This window comes from Schistocerca piceifrons, chromosome 7, assembly GCF_021461385.2.
Source record: "Schistocerca piceifrons isolate TAMUIC-IGC-003096 chromosome 7, iqSchPice1.1, whole genome shotgun sequence".
Lineage (NCBI taxonomy): Eukaryota > Metazoa > Arthropoda > Insecta > Orthoptera > Acrididae > Schistocerca > Schistocerca piceifrons.
The window spans coordinates 566931020-566953950 of record NC_060144.1 but is presented as its reverse complement, the minus strand read 5'-3'; the positions used below and the strand labels follow the sequence as shown (position 1 = coordinate 566953950).

At 38.5% G+C, this 22931-nt stretch overlaps 1 protein-coding gene across 2 annotated transcripts in view; it reads right to left on the bottom strand.

The window, feature by feature from the left end:
• Positions 1 to 14570: 14570 nt before the first annotated feature.
• Positions 14571 to 22931, bottom strand: part of LOC124804763 (CRAL-TRIO domain-containing protein C3H8.02) — a 76385-nt gene continuing 68024 nt past the window's right edge. For both annotated transcript variants that reach the window (XM_047265074.1, XM_047265073.1), the window contains exon 5: positions 14571 to 22698. In XM_047265074.1, coding sequence (XP_047121030.1) covers positions 22602 to 22698 — 97 coding nt within the window. In that variant the 3' untranslated portion in view covers positions 14571 to 22601. The remainder of the gene's footprint in view (positions 22699 to 22931) is intronic.

Below are 22931 nucleotides of genomic sequence, written 5' to 3'. Positions count from 1 at the left end.
GTGTCGGCGATATTTAGCATTTGCAGAAGGTTGGCCGTAAAGCACATCAGTGCTCTGAATCACATGGAGTTACAATCCATTGTTAGGATTAGCGTAGTTTGTTCTTGTATTTACGTCTGTGTGCTATAGTTGATGTTTTCATTTGTATTGTGTGTTAGAGGTTGCACAGATGCTGTAAACACGTGGGACGATGATGTAGGAATCGGTTAAAATTTTGATGAGGCAGTTTGCTCAGGTAAAGGCAAGAAATGAAGCACTGCAAGAAGAGGTAGACATTTTAAAGACTGTGAATGGGCTTATAGAAGTGGAAGGAGTGAAAGCAAAAGCTTTGGTTAGTGCAAGTATCCCTTCTGTGGCTCTTGTAGCAGCTGATCAAGTGGCTCCTTTGTTGGGTATGTCAACTGAGGATGTGTCAATGTTAATTGATGACCTGGAAGCTGCAGCTAGATTGTGTATATATCAGGGGAGACATACTTGGACAAGGCTAAGTAACATTTGGTTGGTGATGCGAAAATGTACGTCATGTACCATGAAGGACTAAATAAAGTGCAGACACTTGAGCAGTTAAGATGAGGCTCTTTCAACATTACCACAAGCCAAATAGCACAAGCTTTTTCAGAGGATAGCTTAATGGTTTGTTTCAGAAACAAAGCAAGTCAGAAGTGGCAATTGTGGGCAGAATTAAGAAAATCAATGCTCACATCTGAGAGCTTACATGAAACATGGCAGTGGATAGAATTATTTGACAAGAAGCGTAGATCAGTGCTCTAGATGTGTTTTTAAGAGAACTTTCAGGAGACATGTCAAAGAGAGTAAGAATGAAAAACCAAAGAATTTAATCAGTTCTTTTACATTTGCTACACAACTGGAGGAGGGAGACATTGTGACCCGGGGACAAGATAAGCATAGTGTGATTGCCTCAGAGGTAAAAGGTTGTATGGACCATTGCTGTGAACCTAAGTGTTATAAATGCAGGGTTGTGGGACACTGGGTTCAAGACTGCCAGAGTAAGAGGCTGCAGTATGAGGAAAAGGATAGATTCCAACTCACTGTAAAGATTGAGTTGCAGACCAGAACAACAAATAGGCTTTTACACATTTAGCTTTTGGCCAAAGCATTCTTCGGAAAAGAAAATGCACACACATTCATTCACACAAGCAGACACAGCTCACCCACATGCGACTGGCAGCTCTGACTGAGCTGCAGGCTATCCTTTTCCTTATATTGCTGTTATTCCAACCCAGGATAAGAGGCAGACTAGACAACATCATGTGAGGCACTTCTTAAACGTCAAGGGGAATTCCTCATTTTCCGGTCAGCATCCCCGATAAAAAGCAGTACTGTAAAAGTGCCTGCAGGGATGGAGTGTTGCTTGCTGGGCATAATAAACGGAATGGAACATAGGTTTTTGGTGGAGACACAGGTCAAGTGCTGGTAGCTAGTCTAGACCTCCAAGCTGTGATTAGACTAAAGCTGCTAAGGTACAGATTATATGGAGTAGGACAGTGATGTGGCATCATTGGAGTCAATGTTGCTGAGCAAGGAACTTCCAGGAATATATGAAGGTATTGCCACATATTGGTGAGAGGTGTTGTGCAACCCTGGGACTACATTTTCTGGATACGCATCACACAGAAATTGATCTTCCGCAGTATACAATCGAACTCAGTGGGACATTATTCCAACTGGGAATGACCACTGCAAGTGTTACATCGTTGCAAGGCTCACCATTCATGAAGATGGTACCAAATAAAATGCAGACACTTGCACTACAGCTCAATTCAAAGGAGACAGTGCCAGGAGTTACAGGAAAGATAGTCTGGGTAAGTGTGAGTAGTACCTGCTGAATGAAAAGTATGTTGTAGAGCTGTTTGAATGCAATGAAGAGATGAATAAATGATGCACATGAAGGAAATAGGTGGTGATTGTATGGTTCTGTTAAATGTGGCTAATTCAGGCTCTGACTAGGTGAACCTGTCAAAAGGTTTATCAATTGCAAACTTAGACATCCTGGACTTTGACTATGTGGATAGGTTGAGTGAAGACGTCTGACACGAGTATACTGTCAATTCACATGCATAATGTGAGAAGATGAAGCATCTGAAAAATGGAAATGAGTCAGTTGTGGTAGCTTTATTAATACAATTTGTTCATTGGGTCGGCAACACCAGTAACTCAGCATAAGATACCAACAGGTAATAGTGCCCCTGTGCACAGAATCTTGAGGCACATGCAGCCTACAATGGGAGAATTTAATGAACAGTTGTTGGTTGATAGCATTACCGAGCACAGTGATAGGCCATGGGGTGCTGCCATTTGTAATTGTTCCCAAAACGTCATTGGATGGTCAAGAAAGTATAGGTTTTGCTGCAACTACGGATATCTAAATGCACGAACTGTTGTTACTAATGTATATTGTATACCAGATATAACAGAGACTCTGACAACTTGACTCAGTGTAAATACTTTTCTACAATGGATTTAAGAAGTGGTTATCATCAGTTGGAAGCATTTTCAGAAGACTGGCCAAAGATCACATTTACTGGCGCGTGGGATCACTGTCAATATCGTCAATTGCCATTTGGCCTTAAATATGCACCAGTTACCTTTCGGAGGCTACTGGATAGCGTGCTTATGGGATTAAAATCAAGACAGTGTATGCTTTATCTCGATGATGTAATTGTTGAGGGAGTTTATAATTAATCTTTTGCTACTTGAGGCAGTGTAGACCGAAAACTTTTTATTGTCTGGGCACCCAACTTGAAGCAAATGATGTTCAGACTGTGCACTGCAGGATTTATGTTGTTAGTAGAGATTTGGCACTAAGCGCCGGTACTGGTACGCCAACTTTGGGTTGAAACACAAATATCAGCGTGCATTATAGTTGCAGTCACTCTTCATGGGTCTGGACAAGGTGAGCAGCACTTGACTCGTAAAGCTGTTTTATCAAAACAACAGCAATGGTGCTGCTGCTTTTTGTGATTATCAATGCATCAGAGGAATAGGAGAGGTCCTATTTCTACACAAGTGTTGAGGAACATGATTCAGAAGTTTGAATTAACTGGTGATTTGGGAATTGCTTCTGGGAGAGGCCAATGGCCAGTTGCACCACAAATTGTTGATGAAGTTACTGTTGCCATGGCTAAGAATGCTAGATGCAATGTACAATCCTCTGTGACTTGAGAAATGGGGTGATTGGATGTTTTCTCGGTCAGGGTGTAGGAGGCAAGGAATACCTGATGGGATATGCATCAAGACTGTTGAATAAAGTCGAACCATAGATGCAGAAATGTTGGCTATTATTTGTGGAATCACACATTTCCATCGTTATTTGTATAGGAAAAAATATAAAGTAATAACAAGACAGACCATGTTGTGTTGAAGTGGCTTTTAGGACTGAAGGAATCCTCAAGTTGGTTAACATGTTGGGGTCTGAAATTGAGTGAATTTGACTATGAGGTCATGTAAAATGCTGACGACTTGAGTAGGAAGGTTTTGGTCATGTGAGTATAGGTTAGGAGCCTTGCTGATTGGCAAGATGCCCGACTGCTGATACTGAGTGCAAAGTATTTAGGACACAGCTGCAGTATACAATGCATAAGGGCCTGTTGCGTAGGGTGAAGTAGTCTGGACCACAAGTGGCAGTACCTGTGACTTTAGAAGATGAACTGTTATGGCAAGCACATGACTCTAGATCAGCAAGCCATGAGGTGTCAAGAACAACTGATCATCGCATAGCCAAGAAATTCTGGGGGAGGACAAGGAAATGCAAAGTTTGAATAGTGTCAGAAATTGTGTACCACAGGCACCATGTGGCAACCTCAGTGAACAATAAGCATCATTACGAAGGTTACCAGAGGCATTTAAACAATTTGAAATGGTGGTAATGGACATCCTAGCACCATTCAGCTGAACACTGGTGTGTAATCCTCATATGGTAACCATTATAGACTGTTTCTCACGTAATGTCACAATCATTGCAAACACCTGATCAACAAGCAAGTGTGGTAGCACAGACCATGGTGAACAACTGGTTACTGAACTTTGGGAGTCCTGAGATCATAATTACAGATCAGGTTACTAATTTTATGTCTGGTCTGATTAAGAAGTAATGGCATTTACAATGCATTCAGAAGATCAGGACTAGCCCTTCCAGTCATCAGTCAAATGGAAGAGCAGAATGTGCCAAATGTATGGTTGATAAGAGGCTGAGTTATTTTATAAACAGCCATCACAATTTTCGAGGTGTTTACCTTTCATCTGTAGTGTCAGTGTTCAGTTCTAAAGTACACAGTGGTGTTGATGTTTCATTATACAAAGTAACATGCAGTAGAAAGAGGACTTCTCCTTTTGAGGTGATTAAGCCTACACTTGGGAAAAACAGAAAATTGCTATAACACAAATCTGTTAAATATGAAGTTTGACCCACTAAAAAGATTGTTATTTAATACACTAGTGGAAAAGTGATATTATTCAATTGAAGAATTCATGCAGGGCAGTTTGGCAATTTGAAAAGAAAAGAAACAATAAAGATTAGGTACTGTATAATAAATTGTTAATATAGTGTATAAATTGTATTGCAAGCTGCAAAATAACGATAAGTCTTATATATATTCTTGTTAAATGTTCCATGTCTAAAAATTCAGAAATGCCTGCTTAAATACATTAATTATTGTAACCTAATTTTTTTAAAGTGATTTGATGTGTCTCCAGTACAAAAACCTTTGATTTGTAACTACGTTATGAGACAAATAAACTACATTCTACACTCAGTGTTGAGTTGCAGTTGGCAATAAAGACTTCCATTTTACATATCAGATACGTTAAGCTGTTTAAGGCAGCTGTGGATGCTCTACCACAAGAGCCAGCATCATTACCAACAGAGGGCATTAAAACCAGGAAAGAAGTAAGGAAGGACGAGCACAGTGTACACGGAAAGCCTTGTGCACTTAGATCACATCAATGAATAACATTGTGATGTGTGGGGTATAATTTATTTTATAAATAATCGATGAAATAGGTTTGTACATGTTGTAAAATATTGGGCTTATGTTATGATTTTATTTGATGTTAGGGTGCTGTCTCTTGGGGGTTTTGCTTTATAGTATAGGGTAGTGGGGCCAATGTACATGTAAGCACATTTCTGTTTTAAGGGGGAGGGAGAATTATGTGAATTCCTTTCTCCTAGGTGGCAGTACCACCAAGAACGTCCAGAATGAGTGTGAAAATTGTGATGATTCTACAGCTTTCCAGGGGAGGAGTAGTGGAAACATTACAGAACCAACAACTTGAAGCAGGAGCGTTATTTGCTAATGTAGCAGACTTCATACTAGCAAGTCAGCTGTGGACATCACTGTTGATATATAACACATGGGAAGAGAGAAATGAAATAAGAAAGTTGCAGGAAACATTTGTGGAATTGCTTCAGGAAGAAGGAGGAGGAATGTTAACAGAAACAGAGGGGTCTGTTGTACAAGAGACTGAAAGAATGTCAGGCAATGGACTTAGGATCTGAGGTGCTAAATAACACCAAGATGGTGCGATAACTGACCATGAAGCTGACAAGCTATGTGAGGACAGCTGTTGGAACAATTAATAAATACCTCGATGAAGTGCAAACAAAACTGAATCTGTTGAAGAAGAGAATGCCTGTGGCAAGGTTACTATGATCACAAGTGGACAACTTGAGTGATCACTGGTGGAGAGTTTGAGTTATGCAAGGATACTACTGGCAATGTTGCAGGAAGCGGTTCCTCACACAGTTTGTAAAAAATTGAGTCCTATGTTATTACGGCCACAACAGTTTTTAGGTGGACTACAGGTACAGCAGGAATTGATGTTAGAGTTGCAGCACATAATGGGGCCAATGGACTGAAGTTTACCATTGTTATACCACATGTCAACAGTGGGGTTCACACATATAGAGCACAACTTCATGTGTCAGTGCAATACCCAGTGACAAGCAGGGATGCACAGTGCCAATGCTTCACAATTCATTCCCACTCAGAGGAATAGAAAGCCATGGTTAAATTTGCAGATGTAAGGACAAAAGAAGTGCTTCTAGTCTCAGAATAGTAGGAAACCTATGTATTGATGCCAGTGGAGGAATTGCACTTGTGGCAAATGTGTCTGACTAGGATGGTTCAAACTAGTGTGCAGGCATGTGAAGTACAATTTTTCTTAGGAAATTCAGGAGCAGCTGCATGTGAGAGAGGCATACAGATACCACAGCCATATTGTCTAAAGGTAGACATGCAGTGGGTTTACTCTGTATTTTCTCCACAAGTGATAATAGTGAACTGCTATGAGCAAGGAAGGCTGGAGGAATGATAGAGTTGGAGTTACAGATTAGCAGGATGCTAATCCACAATACAACAGGTGACATAGTGGGAGCAACATTTCATATTTCTGCCAATGTCATTGGAACAGCAACGATGAACCTGAATGCAGCCTTTGTTGTACTAAAAAAAAATGGCTCTGAGCACTATGCGACTTAACATCTGTGGTCATCAAACTTAGAACTACTTAAACCTAACTAACCTAAGGACATCACACACATCCATGCCCGAGGCAGGATTCAAACCTGCAACCGTAGTGGTCACACGGTTCCAGACTGAAGTGCCTAGAATCGCACGGCCACACTGGCCGGCCTTTGTTGTACTATCTGAAGAACCTGCTAGACTGTTGCCTACCCAGAATCGAACCTTTCTGAATGACAAACTCACCCCAACTGATAGCATTACAAAAGGGATGGATAGCCACTGAAAATGTTCCAGCATATATGGCGCAATTATGATAAGCAATACCACTATGCTATAACTATGTCAGTTTTTAATGCTCCGTTGTTTCTGACTGTGTTTTGTACAACCTACTTCTATCTTAAATGGAAGCTCAGACCTCCCAAAGAAGTACTGGTACATCAGGTACCAGTTGACTGGATAATAAATAGCAATAAGGATTAGTTAAGTGAGAATTAATATAATAAACAACCTGATAAGTAAGAAATGAGTGAAATTGTAAATTTTGGAATGTTTATTCATTACAATGGGGAAAAATTATTCTACTAGTTTGTAAGCGATGACTTAGAAGAAATATGTTTCTGTAGGAATACAACTTCAGTAGGCAAAATGGAGGAATAATTTTTTTAGGATTTAAGAGCATAACTGGTGAACCATATGGGTCAAGTTGAGTTGCAGTAAGAAAGAAACCAAGGACGTTGTATATAATAGTTGAGTTATGTAGTTATGCTCAGACTTCTCTGGAGATAACTCGGACAAAATACAAGACAGATTTTTTCAAGACAGGAGCATCACACTGTGAAATAATGCATTGGTGCTCCCAAGTAAAAAATCATACACCTTCCCCGCCAGTGTAAGAAGCGCAAGAAACAGGTCAAGCCACGAAAGCTGGGTGGAGCTTCAACATGGTGAACCTGCTGGTAGCACTGATATTATGGCCGCACCGCCAAGCCAATGGCTACACAGCACAATGAGCTGAGCGGTCTGAGATTCCAATGCACCAGCACAATGGTAGAGGGAAAAAGGGTCTGTTATTGTGCTGCCCACTCATGTTTAAGTGAGAAAGCATACGTCAGATGCAAGAGTAACTACTCCCTACACTGATGCTGCAAAATAAACTAGCCTGAAGTGTAAAGTTGGGACATCACAGGGCATTCAGGAAAGCTGACCAGATGGGAAAAGTAGCCCAAGTGATGCCATTGCTGCCTTTCAATAATGTAACAAACGTGGGACAGGCCCGTATAAATACTGCTCATTTCCAGCAGAAGTATTCTAGTCCGCAGCCAACCAGCCTGGAGGAGGCACCTATGTCGGCCTACCACCTGCTTCTATGGAACAGCAAGTTCCTGTGGGAGATTTCAACGCTATCAGCCACAGCACTGCCATCTATGGTGAGTCCAATGAGAGGAACTTAGGCATCTGCAACCATTGGGTCACTAAAGGGCCCTACTACACCTGCTGCCACCTTCTATCCTGAGGGTGTCTGGTTCCCATCTGGGAACGTGCAACTGCTCTACTGTCATCGTGGAGGCATACAGCCTCAGCTGCCCACCTCCTGCTCCTGAGAGCAGACCCTGCTGCTTGTGGCTGCAATCTATGTGTGCAATCTACAGTGTGGTCATCTGTGCCCTGGTCGTCCACTTCCGAAGCTGATATAGCTATCTTGGGCTGCACAGACGACACAATGTGCTGGCCGTATGCCTTGCCTGTGGCTGTGTGTCTCACCTCAGTCAGTGCACACCAGAGGAGGCAGTCCACAGCATACCTCACCTGCCCTGAACCACCAGACTGTGTAACTCCCAACTAGCCCAGCTGTTAAGTTGCTCTGTTTTTGTATTGTTTAATTAGGTGATGGCATATTACAGCCTTCTTCACTGTTTTGAAGCAATTTTCCTATAAACAAAGGAATTGGAGTAATAAACTGAATTACTTTCTAACTCTGTAATGTGCCACAAGAAATCGATGGTACCTTATACCAAGATTCTCAGAAAACATCCTTGAACAACGTCTGAAAATTTTCTGTATATTTTGATAACCTCAACTTGATGTTTAATGAATTCCTCAGGCTTTCCCACTTGAGGAGTTTGGTGTTCTGCCGAATATCAGCTTCATTCAGGCACAGTATTTCAACAATATGACTTGTCGTCTTCGTCAGGTGCTACCTGAGACTGCTTGTCAAGTAGAACAGGTCCAATATTTATGCTTACTGCCTGCTCCCTCCATGGTCAGTTCTGGGTGTTCTGTCTGTGGTCTGTTCCCACTAGAAGTGTCCTGTGCACCTGGCCATGAGCTGGTGTTCCATTTTTGGTCCAGTGCATCTGACAGCAGTTTGGGGTTCTGTTCTTGATACAGTGCACCTGGTGCTGTGTCTTGGGTTTGTTGTCCACATTCTCAGTTCTTCTTTTTGTTGAGTTCTGCTGCTACCACCATTGCATCGTTTGCAACTGCGGTGCCAGATCCCAGACTTTGCTGAGTTGATACCCAGTGTGAAGAATCGTGATGTTTTCTGCCTCCTTTATCTCTATTAACTCTCTTATAACACTGTCCCAGTATCTGGGGGTATCTACCAGAAATGTCATTTTTTCAAAGTTCATGGAATGATTAAGTTTCAGATAGTGATGGCTGATTTACGTAGTTGCCTGTCCCAGCCGGGTTTGCCTCCAATGTTCTTGGCATCTGATGTCCAATGTGCTAGTCGTTCAGCCACGTCATGCCATATTGGCAAGGTATATTATAAATTCCTGGTTTTGTAGTCCCAGATCATCTTTCACTTTTCCCAGTAGTCCTCTTATTTTGGTAGGCACACAGAACACAAACATGATGTTAAGCTTCATGAGAATCCTGTTGATCCTGGCAGAAATATATCCCGAATAGGGCAGGTAAGGTGCAGTCTTTGCTTCATTGTGCTTTCCTTCTCTATCATGTGGCAGAGCGGCTGGTTGAAAGGCCATCTGAATCTCCTCACTGTGAATCCATTTTTGCAAAAGACAAAGTGTAGATGCTAGTTTCTGATGTCAAACTATCTTCATCTGACAAGGTGTGTACCCATTGAGTGATGACGGCTGCTAGCTTGTGGGTGTGAATCACTGTGTGTTGGTTGTTTGACATGCACTGTGGCAAAATGACTCATCTGCTCTCCTTCTGACAATTACACCCAGAAATGGCAGCTAACCATCCTTCTCCAGTTCGATAGTGATCCTTGTATTTGGGTGATGTGAGTTTAGATGTTCCAGAAACTCAAGAGCCTCTCCCTACCATGAGTACAGATCACAAAGATATCACCACACATACCTGAAGAAGCATGTGGTTTTGTATCTAGCCATCCCTAATGTATCCTCTTCAAAGTTCTCCATGAAGAAATTAGCAGTCACTGGAGACAGCACTGCCCATGGCCACTCCTTCTGTCTGCTCATAATATTGGCCCCTGTACAGGAAATATGTTGACATCAGAGAAGGTCCAGCAGAGGATCATCAAATTTCTCTGCAATCAGTTGCAGGAATTTGTCAGTGGTACCTTGGTAAACACGAGGACCACATAAAAATTGACCATTATATCAGATTCCATGATACATAGTTGCTTGATACGTTGCAAGAAGTCCTCCAAGTTGTGGATGTGGTGAATACACTTCACCACATATGGACACAGCAGTTTCTTCAAATACTCAGCTACTGGGTACACTGATGTGCCAACACTGCTGACATTCGGACTTAGTGGCACAACATCTTTGTGTACTTTTGGCAGTACCCAGAGTGTAGTTGAAATCGTTGCTCTAGATCATAGTTGTTTGATGACCTTGTCAATCATGCCTGTTGCCTTCAAAACGTCTCAGGACACTTGTAGTGAGAACGGACCGCAGCAGAACACCCAAAACGGACCGTGAAGGGGGAGGCAGTGGGCATAAATATTGGACCCGTTCCATTCAACCAGCAGTATCAGGTAGCACCTGATCGAGACAAGAAATCACATTGTTAAAATATTGTGGATGAATGAGGCTGATATCCACCAGAACACTCGACATCTCAGGACATACAGTGTTTATGGCGTATTAATGTTTATAAAGGAAGGCTAGCGTTTAATATCCCGTCAACAATGTTGGCATGGATAGTGCATAAAAGAGTTTAAAAAGTGTTATAATTGCGAAGGAATGCAGGTTAAAATCCAGCATCTGACCAGTGTCAAAGTCATTAGAGATGGACTAGAAGCTACAAATGGAGAAAAATGGTGAAGGAAATAGTTTAGGGAACTTCTGATCTCAAGTTGTGTAAGCGGAACCTAAATAAATATAGCTGGACAGGGATTAAATTCCACTCCTCCCAAAAAACTAGTCCAGTGTCTTGACTACACTGGTCAAAACATGAGGCTCTGTTTTTTCACTTTTCAGTTTCATTAGTCAACTTTGTAATGCAATTTAGAGACAGGTAAGCAGTGTTTTGGAATGATTATGCAAAGTTTTTCGTGAGCTACATCACTTGTATAGGAGGTACACTATCTTAGATTCTTTTGTAGTATCACCAGTATTTTCAACCCTACAGAGTAAAATAGTGGAGATGCCAAGGTTGTTGCAAAACAACTGTGGCAACTCTACTATTTTACTCTGTAGGGTCGTGGAAGCCAGCATGTGTAGAGCAGACCAAAACACCATTACGTTAGATACAGCTACACCAACAACTGGTTTCTAAATTGTGGATGAGGGGCAGTGCTCATAATACTGATGACACATAAGAAAGGTTGGCCAGCTGGTACACCCTTCAGCCACCTTATTTTGGTGTACGTAGTCAGTAGCAGTGCCTTGGCACAACAAGGGGGCACCAGACTGGTATAAACACCTATCATTTTTAACCAGACACATCACAGTCTGGCAACACCTACTACAAGGGGAGTTCCAGGCCAGGTGATGGGATGACATGATTTTGCAACTTGCCACCACAGGACTTTGACTTTCACCACTGACAAGCTGACTTCTGGTTCTAAATCCACTCCTGTGAACTTGGTGCCTTCAAGTTGATGGACCACCCCCAAGCTAATCTTAGCTACAGCTGGATTTCTGCCTCAGAGGGCAGCCATTTGTGACCATGACACTTCATCCACCCAACCACCTGTATTGTTTGCCTCTGCTTGCAAGGGCAGACATTAATGCTGGGGGCTATCTTCCTCTGCAAAAATCATGGCGGGCCTCCACATCTGCAGTTATGCTCTGCCCTGAGCTGCAGAGTTGCAACAGGATGGTGCATATGCTGCTGCGGACATCACGTGTGAGCATTCCGGCCCAGCTGCCGGGCACTTGTCGAATCAGCACCACTGTTCCTGATGGTATTCGCACATTGGGGGGTGTTGCTACTGCAGGACAACACTACAAGTGCTATAGCTTGTTTCCTAATAAAATGTGTGACTGTCAGTGATGTTTTATTGAGTCAACACTGGACAACACCTTGGCGTCAACACACAGCCTCAATCACCCCTACCACTGTAGAGGCCACCTACCCTGGGGCTCTACATTATTTCTCACATTTGCTTATCCATCTTTAAAATAGGTAACTGGCCACGTAAGAAGTTTTGGAAAGCCCTATATTCATGCTTAATAAGCAACCATGTTTCATGTCAGCACCTAGAGCACTATAAAAGCAATCACACAGGATCCGACAAATGCGATGACACTTCTGTTGTATTCACAACCAAAACCCAGTTTCAGTTATGCTGACAAACAAGAGCTTCATGAGGTACTGGAGAATTAAGTCAGTGTCATTTTGCCCATATAAAAGAAAATGGCAAAGAAATAACAATCTGAGATGGTCTGTGATTTTTACGTCTTGTCTGTCACCTTTTTTGTGAAGCAGAATAATTTAATTAGTTTTGAGGGATTGTCTTCATCCCCAGATGTTCTCTAAACAATTTTGCAAACTCCTTTTGTATTAATTTGCCTCCATCTGTAATCATTTCTCCAGGCACATTTCCTTTTTTCATGCCGTGAATAGCTTCGTACCCCTCATGTCACATTAGCTATCCTTGAATCTATTAATATCTAAGTACTTTTTAAAAAAAAAAATTGAAAGAAATATTGGAATGGTGGTACAGTTTTCTCTCTGTTACTTACTGCGTCATCTTTCTTCATTAAATAATTGCCACTTCCTTCTTCAACTGGTGCTGTTACAGTCTTCAGTCTGAAGAATGTTCCACGTAGTTCTCCATGCTAGTCTATCTCATTGATCTTTGCATAACTACTACATCCTGTGTCCATTGGAACCAGCTTAGTGCCATGAGTCCCTGGTCTCCCTCTACAAATTTCAGCCTCCAAACTTCGCAACATTAACAAATTGACAATTCCTTGATACTACAGAATGTGTCAAAGCAACTGATCCTTTGTTCTAGTCAAGTTGTATCATAATTACTTTTTCCCCGATTCGATTCAGTACCTCCTCAATGTGCAATCCAATCTACCCTTCTAATCACTGACTTTCTTCTGCAGCACAACATCTCAAAAGCTTCTATACTCATCTTGTCTGAACTGGTTAGTGTCTACCTTTCACTTCCATACAACGCTACACTGCAAAAACCTAGAGAAAAGACTTCCTGAGAGTTAAATTTATATCAAATGTTAATATATTTGTTCTTTCCAGAAATGATTTTCTTGTGATAGCAGAACTCATTTACAACTTTTTGTGTCACATTTCCTAATCCCTCAGCATTGCCCGATGTAATGGGACTACATTGCATTACCCTAGTTTTACTTTCGTTGCTATTCATCTTATGGCCTCTTTCCAAGACGCTATTCATTCTGTTCAACTCTGCTCTTCCAAAATCTTTGCCATCTCTGACAAAATTACAATGTCATTGGAAAAATTGGTAATTTTAATTTGTTCTCCTTGAATTTTAATTCCCTATCCAAAATTCTCCTTGGTTTCTTTCACAGCTTTCTTTCCCAATGTTTATATTGAATAATATGAGAGACAGATTACAGCCCTGTCCTACTCTCTCCTCAGCTACTGTCTCCCTTTATTCTATGTCTGTGCAAAGAAAGTATTCTAAGACATGACTTATTGTTTAAATTAGCTTGGTGTACCTTCCTATTCTTGAGTAAAACTTCATAATATAAATTTCTGACTTTCTACCTGATTAAGTTACTGGCACAAAAATAATATAACTAATATATTGTAGGGCTGCTAATATGTCGTGCCTGTCTATGACTCAACATCTGTATAGGGAGAGCAGCAATATACCCTTTTTATAATATTGTCATTATTCTATCTGGGATTTTCCATTGTTTAACATATCATAACATCCACACTGTTGGCACTAGTAGCACAAAAGATAAATGCAATAAAATACAAAAATGTGTTGTAGTTAATAACAAGGATTGGATTAAGAAACTGAAACTGTAAAAAGGACCACAAATAAGAAACTACATAATTTGAGTTGAAAGGTTTTTATTGAATTCGATTAGACTTTTCAGCAGGCTTGTGAGTAAAGCTGAAATTGTCAGTAACCTTTCATGCAAGTGTTCTTCCTCAGAGCTAACAAACCACAGAGTCGTGCACAGATGGCTACATTGTCTCAGCTGGCCAGTGTCTGCAGCACCTCATTCCCTTAGCCACTCTTTCCCCTCTCACCCCTTGAACAGCAGTGCCAGAATAATGCAGCCAGAAGTGTGTTTACCAGCTCTGAGGAAAAACTTCGTCTGACAGCTCGATGACATTTTCAAACTCATGAAAGTGCATGTTGATGGTTCAACATTTAAAGTCCGTATGGTGAATGGTTATCTTACACCTTCCAGAAAGATTAACCTGAAACCACTTATGTGTGGGACACTACACCAAAGTTGCCAATATCAAATTGTATATAATATCCTCAACGATGATCACTGCATTCAACAGATTTTAAAATGATTTAATTGTGACTGTAATAATCTGTGGCTGCTTTGTGTTTGTGTACAACTTACCACTAACTGCAAATAGAAAGGTACTGTAGAGTCTTGTGGTTCCCAGTGATGAGGGATGCTAAAAGGTTCCCAGTAGCTTCTAAATATGTGCATAGGTGATCATATCAATAAAATCAGATTGAATCCACTGAAAATTTATTGAGTATCTGTATAGTTCACATTCTATGACAGACAATATAATACACTTGTCATTCTACAGAAAATACATTTCTGTAATATAAAATAATTATCTGATATCTGCTTGCTTTTATACAAAAAATAAATTAAAATGAATAATATTAAATTATCTACAGTATATGTATCTGTATAGATATATATATATATTGCACCTCAAATAAAAGATTGACTGTATTTACTCACAGGTACACAATTTTATATCATAATTGCATATTCGACAATCAGCTGCACCGTAACTAACCAGCAAACCTGGCCACCAATATAGTGTCATGGTTATCTGCTAAACAGGTACAATGTCACCTTCACTTAAAACACACATTAATTTAATAAAGCTTATGTAAGGAAAATATTAACATTGACTAAAGCGTTATACTCAGCCTTTAGCTACACATATTCTGCAACTAATTGTTCTCTTATGATGATTTTAAGCTGAAATAACTGATTTGAAAATAGTTTCAGGCTATATACAAATCTATTATAATCACAAAATGGAGTTTACTCTTTATACATGGTAATGTGGCATGTTAGTATTTAATTCTTAGAACAAACAAGTGAAAATTGACACGAGAAAAGTCCATTTTAGATTTCCTGAAATTTTTGTGTTTGATTGAATCATGGAAACAGTAGTACAGATGTAACAAACAATTACTAAATATGATGTGTATGATTATTAGTTATCATGAAAGTGATACCTGAAAAAATTATCTATTTTCTAAAATCTTTCCTCAGCATATAATTATTACAAATCTGAAGCAATCAACAAGAACTGTGTACTTTGCAAAATAATTTTTTTTGTGAAGAGTTGGTGTTTATTTGCATAAAGTATGATTTTTTATGTAGCTTCACAAGAATCACAGAAGAAATGAAGACGGGCAATAATACTGTATATATCTCATTAATAAATACACAGGGGACCATTTTCGGAAAAATAACACGGAAGATAGCAATGAATTACCAGTTAAAATGAACAGCAATGGAAGCCCATACAATGCATCATCATTCTTTGTTCAAAAAGAAGGTTTATTTGACACACACACTTCACTCATACCTCTAAGCATCACATATTATCACTAGGAACATTACAAGATATGTAAGTACAACATATATGTCTACAACAAGTGGAAAGGTAACACCAATTTCCATGCCTGCAATACACAAGGGTATAATATTTCATTCTTTCATAGGCTTCATCATTAATATTAAAGTCACATAACATACCAGTATGCAATGTAGTCACTAAAACAATATACGCAAGCCACCATTAACGTGGTAAGACGGCATTACAATGGTTCATGGCATTAGATGGGCACAAATGCTGATGCCCATCATGCAGTTAACTTCAAGGCCTTGAAACGGGAAAAATCATATGCTTTTTCAGTTCTTTGTGGACTGAAAACAATGAGTGCACATAATAAGTACTCCGCATCTAAGCTACATTCAACTTTAACAAAGATGGGCAGCTGTTCATTTTCTTGAACAGTAGCAACAGTGTCTCTGTCAGTATGATCATTTCTCAACAGTTATTGAGAATTACATAGGGATGCCTGAATTTAAAAATTAATTGCTAAGACTGTCAATATAGTATTTACCATTTCATTTAAACTGTTAACATTGTTGTCATTTTGTTACACTTACATTCCTTTACAGACACCACAAAAATCTTAGTGTTAGAAGTAAACATATAACTATATTGCATTAGGAAAAAAGAGCAGTTTGTTTCTTTAACTAGCAGCAACAGCTACTAGATTTACTGAACTTTCTCAGACACCTTTTCATGAAAAAGTGAATTGGCTTTCAGTTTAGTGCCAGTTAAAAAAAGTCCTCTATCTTCTGTCAGTTACTACCCTTACTTTTCTTTCATTTCCTTGCAGTTTTACTAGTTCCATTTTCAAAATTTGTTTTTTTATTTAACTTATAACACATTTGTCTCTTCCATTTGTTTGCCGGTCCACTTTTGAGTTTATGTTTTGATTTTGTATCAGTGTTTAATTCTACATAGTGTGTGGAGCAAATGAAGTTCAGTGTGTAACTGGGAAAATATATGCAAATCTAAAACATGAAGTAATTTAATCGTATCCATCATGGAAGCAAGAAAATAACCACCAGTACGACACACACTGTGTGCTGTTAGCTGACACATTATACACTGTGCCTCAAGAGAAGATGGGTAGGTGTGATAAACATCCCCGTGTTAGAAAAGTTGCCTAATAGCAGCTACACTGCTTATGAAATTATCTACGTAGAGTTGTACAGAAAAATGACAAGTTTCAACATAAGACTAGCTACTGTGTCTTAAGTCACTGGTTACATCTCATGTCAAACACCAATACAGTTTCTTATCGAGGCCAACAGCTATTTTCTCAGCACCTATGTCAGTAGATTCCACATGCACTTACGTGCGTAAATCGTGCATCATTAAGAAAGATGTTAACTGAAGAAAAGCTGAGTCAGTGAAGATAAATGGAAGACGACATTTCATGATGTTATCTGTAATGTTTTAAGATGTCTGGTTTGTACATATTGCTGAGCCTGGGCTGGAGAAAAGGCAACACCATATGACGAATGAAGTGGAAGACGTGTAAAGCAAATATTCAGAATGATCTCAATGGAAATATTTTGTTATTATTATTATTATTGTTATGGATGAGAGAACAGCACTGAGAGGATCTGATTACAAAAAGTGAAGCACACCAGCATATGAGGCAGGTGTGAGCCCGATTCCAATCCAACCCGTGTGCAAGATTTCTGGCTATTGGGCTAGTAAAGCAATCAAATTTAAAGTGGTTATTGGGTGGTTTCACCTCCTCATTTAGGCAAATTCTGTGTTGATTACACTCTCTGCCTCAAAAACTGTGGTGCACACATTTAAAATATGATAGAACAACAAAAATTACGTGATTCGCGAATAGATGGCACAAGTGATTTTGCTCCCTCACTGGTAACTGTGGCAGCAGAACGAGTACGTGGCAACAAAATTTAAAATAAATAAAAGCCAAATCACTATGAAACTGGACCCCTTGACTACAAAATAACAATAGGAAGAAAAATATGAATCATGCTGAAGTGCACACAACTGGAAAAGATGTAATAACTGAATTTTGCCTTTGGTTTAGACAAGGCAACAATTTTGGGTGTTGTAGCACTCCTCCTTCTTACCCTGTTTATCATTAAATAAATCAACATTTTTGCACCTATAAAAATCATAGTTCTCTGACACTCCATATTGGAGTTCAATCCAAATTTAATGTATATTTCTTGGTTATTGCTTTAATCTGATACTTTTCCGACGATCCAGGGTTTGTAATGATATTTCTGTCTCTTCATCACATCTTGTACCTTGTCTTCTAAAAAAGAAGCTCAACTTTTAAATACATTATATACGATGCCTGGGTAGTTTATTTCCACGTTTCCCAGCCTTAACGTGAAATTCAAGACTTACATTACACGTTAAAAGGGCAGTTGTGAAAAATTATCCTGTACACATATACCTTTTTGTGGGCATTCACGTTTTCACCATTCTTTTGAAGCTAACTAGTACTGCCAACATTCTAACACACATTTTTAAGATAAGTACCACTCTGAAACAGGGCCATCGGAGCTCTGCAGTAGCTGTACTATGCATGCTTGCAAACTACTTCCAACTGTTGATTATCAACAAATGCCATTATGGTAGCTTTCATTTGTGTGAACACTGATTTATCTTAGGTAATTAAAAATGCAGTCGACTGTTAAATAAGTGCTGTTATTCATTTCTTAAATGCGGGAGAGGTGAAAGCTACCAAAATTCATTAGCATATTAATGAAGTATGGAGAAAATGCTTGGAATGGTTAGAAACTGGTGAAGAGCGTTTCACATGTTGACTGCCACTAGGCCGCCACAGCAATGTCTCATATCGTGTGTCCGCCGGTAGCCACAGAGGAGTCTCATGACTAATATCTGGCCTGATGGTGAAACATTCATCATTACACAAGTGGCAGTCAGTGTATTTAAAGGCTGCACAATTGAGAATGATGACATGCGAAGTGGGTGAATGTCCGTCATTACTGATGACCTGGTGCAGAAACTCAATAAAAGAATTCGAGGAGACAAATGTTACACTATTTCATCATTATCTCACACCTTACATCACACTACAAAAAGTGTTGTGTGACGGAACGCTAACACACACGTCGGGTTCCAAAAATACTAAGCGAGTTGCACAAAACCACTCGTTTAGCCAGTGCAATGACTTTCCTCCAGAGCTAATGCTGAAGAGAATAAATTTTTAAGCCAAACTGTCACTGGTGACAAAATGTGGCTTCCCCACAATACATCAGTATTGAAGCAGAAGTGCTTGGAATGTAGACATTTAAGATCACCCGAGGAACAGTTCCAACAAATAATTTCATTCTGATAAATAAAGTGCTCTATTTTGGAGAAAGGAAGAATGTTCTTCTTGTTGACTTTTTTGCCTTGGGATAGCACTGTCAATGCAGTTACTGAGAAATTTAAAGAAACTGCACCTTGAAATCCAAAACAAAAGGCAGAGCATACTCAAAGAGGGCTTATTTAGCCCCACATCAGTGTCTGCTCCCGTGTGGCTCATTAAGATCATGTCTGGTTGAGAATAAATTGACCACCCTCTGTATACCCCTGATCTAGCATCTAGTGACTATCATTTGTTCTTGTATTTAAAAGAAGCACCTTCCCAGTCAGCAGTGTGAGGAAGACGACAATATTGCCAGTCCATGCTATGAGGAAGTTGACGACATTAAAACTTTAGTACAGGATGGTTTAAACAAAAATATCAGGTGGGGGATTTCTAAGGATTCCAGATACTTGTTATAAGTTACAATAAGCACTTTTAATACAGGTGAAAATTATGTTGAAAAATAGATTAAGGTGCAGTCTTTCACATAAAAATAGAGGGGTTGCACTATTGCATTTTTTTTATTTTTCTAAAATTGGTACTTATTTTAAAAAAGTGCCTCATACGTTCAATGTCAATTTACGTTGATTTAATGAACCATTATGTTCAATGCCAGTTTTGTAAAACCCTTTTCTTAGGATCTGACCTAATTAGTAGGTTGCTTATTTATAGTCTAAGCTGAATCATTACAATTTTTATATAACCAATCTTTTGTTATTAAGTTAACATATTAACTGCCCCAGACCACCAGCAGACACAGCAGAGGTTCATATCTGACACAGAGTGCCTGCCACCAGCCACACTCTCCACTGTTTAGTACAGTATATCTTTGGATGGTGCCTAAAGTTGTAAAAAAACAAAGATCAAAACACTGAACAAGATGTTGTTCCTGATTTCCTGTACAATGGCATCAACTCGATCAAGAGACACAAACTAATGCACAGTACTGTACCACTATGGTCCTAAACATGGCTGCTGGCAAGCACAAGGTATAAGGCATGAAAACTCTATCCTGCCTTCCAGTGGCCTCACGCCAGTCAGCTTGTTGATCGAGAGAAATGTAAAAAGTTATTTACACTGCCCTATTAACAGACAAAAATTGCAAATCATTTATATTAAATCAGGTTTGTCTCATAATTCATGGATCAAAAAGATACCTGCCCGGAAGACGTGTCCATTTTACCAATAAAGTTCAAGAGAATAAACTTCTGATCCAGAATGCATATATTTTCTATGTAATACACAGAAGAGACTGAATATGGCTACTCCCACTAGCAACAGACAGTATGATGTTCTTCATCAATTTCAAAGAACAATTTACACATTTTTATAGTATGTAAACTACTGATGGAAGAATTACATGTATCTGATTCATGATATAGCAAAATATTAAAATTTTTATGATCGTAATATTACATAAAAACTGTCATACTGAGAACTTCACAAAATTTTTCATGCCTACATTTTTGGATATGTAGCTGAAGTGTTCAGCTATAAACCAGAAAGATAGAAAAGAATAAGTCTCTCATAATAATTTGAAATAATGATATTGGCTGCCACATTCATTTCAGCCTTCCTCCTTGAAATGGAACATTTCGCTTTCATTATCATTTTGTTGCAAATCTACTGAGAATTGGAGAGTCTCCAAACTTTTTGAAAACACAGATGTTAATCTTTCACTGACCCCACACAACAAGAACATATGGAAGATTCAGATTCACAAGCCTATATTCATTTTATATATGTGGACGGGAAATAATACTCACAGGGAATGGCTGCAACAAATTGCACAAGAAGACAGAAGTTCAATACTTCAATCGTTTAAGGCATTGGAAGTCAATTGCAAGCTATATTACCACTTAAAATTATATACTATAATAATTCACAGCTGAATTATGAGTACCTGGAGCACACAGGTTTCTGTGTTATACTCTCATCATAAACATAGTGCCATCCAATGTTTACATGAAATGCACCAATAGCTGTTACATTACTTCACAACATTAATAAATTATACTAAAATAAATAATTCCTTTGTACAAAGTTATTTACATTTTAGGTCTTTTTTATGTGCAAATAGGTAATTTTACACAGTACTAAATCCAGTCTATCAAACAAGCAACTTCATTTGATAATCCAACCACTGAATTTGAGTTCAGTTTCACATTCATAAAATCAACCTAACCAATGATAAAAATCTTTAGTTAACAAAAAATTAGAAGTTTTAACAAAATAAAAAGTACAGTCTTTGCCAAAGACTTTTGAAGGCAAGAAACAAGTTAGTGTGTCAAAGTACCATGCCAATACACTGAAATTCACATTCATTACTTCCACAGCAACTAGTGAAATGTCTGAGTGATGTACGATCAACTCAATATTTGCTGCTCAATTTAGGATTTTGGTGTACTTGCAAATTTAACTGGAAAATTAGAGAATATCTTGCACAAAAATTAAGTAAATCTAAAACACCTGTTATGTGCAAACATGTCATCAACTACTTAGTAATGTGACAGCTTACAGAATCATATACCTACACAACACTGATACATAGTGATCCTTAAAAAAATTAATACAGCAGTAAATAAAGTTTTAGTGCAAGATATATGAACATTTTTCTTCTATTTCTACAAATAGGTTTTATCGAAACACAATGTACAAACTATGGTCTCAGTGCAAATTTATGTAAATCACTGCAACAATCTCATGGATTAGATACAAAAGTACATCATACCATATTCTCTTCAGCATTAATTTAAAAAATGACATTTTTGGGAAGAGATGCCGACTGTGGAATTCAGAATTTTTTTGTCCTCTTTTGATATATGGCTCTAAATTAAAACTAAAGGAATGATCTATACATTGCATGCTTCATTAAAAGAGAAAACAACAACATTCAAAACTTTGAAGGCCACATCGAAACCACCATAAAAGCATTTGCAACTGCATGTACAATGACAAATAAAACTGTAACACTGAGGGTCAAAAACACAAGATACTGCAGAAAAAATGCTAAAAATAACTACAACACCAATACAAGTAAATGTTTATGTTAATTACACCATTAAAATGCAAAATACAGGAACTAAAAAAAAGCACTCATTTGCATTTCACAACTGATTTAATTTATACTGATGAAGCCTTCACCAACTCTCCAATGTTAGCTGAAATTTTTACACAAAACAATAAAAGTTTTTACACTTCTTTTATTTTGCTCCTCATGAAGATATATAGGATTAATGCATACCAATAATGATGAAATGCTTAAATGCTGAATTCATGTTTTACTATAAAATGTTCTTATTTGTCCTGAAGTCCTGGGTATCTACACATTACAAAAATTAGCTTTACTGTTACACAGTTTAGTGATGAAGACTGTAACACAATGTATGGGCAAGAGAGACAAACTGCCAGTACTTTAAATAAATTCACATGAGTAAGCATTAAAATATTTTGAAATGATCTGTTTTTGATTAGAGCTCAAATAATTTTATGAACGGCTGGTGCTGCCGTGCACTTCTATAACAAAGAAATCGACATTTATGGGAAAGTGATACTTGTTCATTCTACATATTTTCAGGTATAACATCAGGTATAAGATATGTTGATAAGTCATTTATATCATCCACAAACTTAACTTTTCTGGAAGTGTTCTCATCCAACCTGCAAAAGGAAAACGAGGAAAATCATTTATCAGTCTGATCTGATTTCAAACAAGTCTTTCATATTTATCACACAATTTTATCTAACAGGTGAATATTGAAACAGAATTTATTATACAAATAAATTATTTTATTATCTGCATTTTAAATATAGCTCTGCTGAAGAATATTAGTGAACAGATGTGATGTCTCTAGACACACAAGATCATACAGACCTGTAGTGTGTAAAGACTG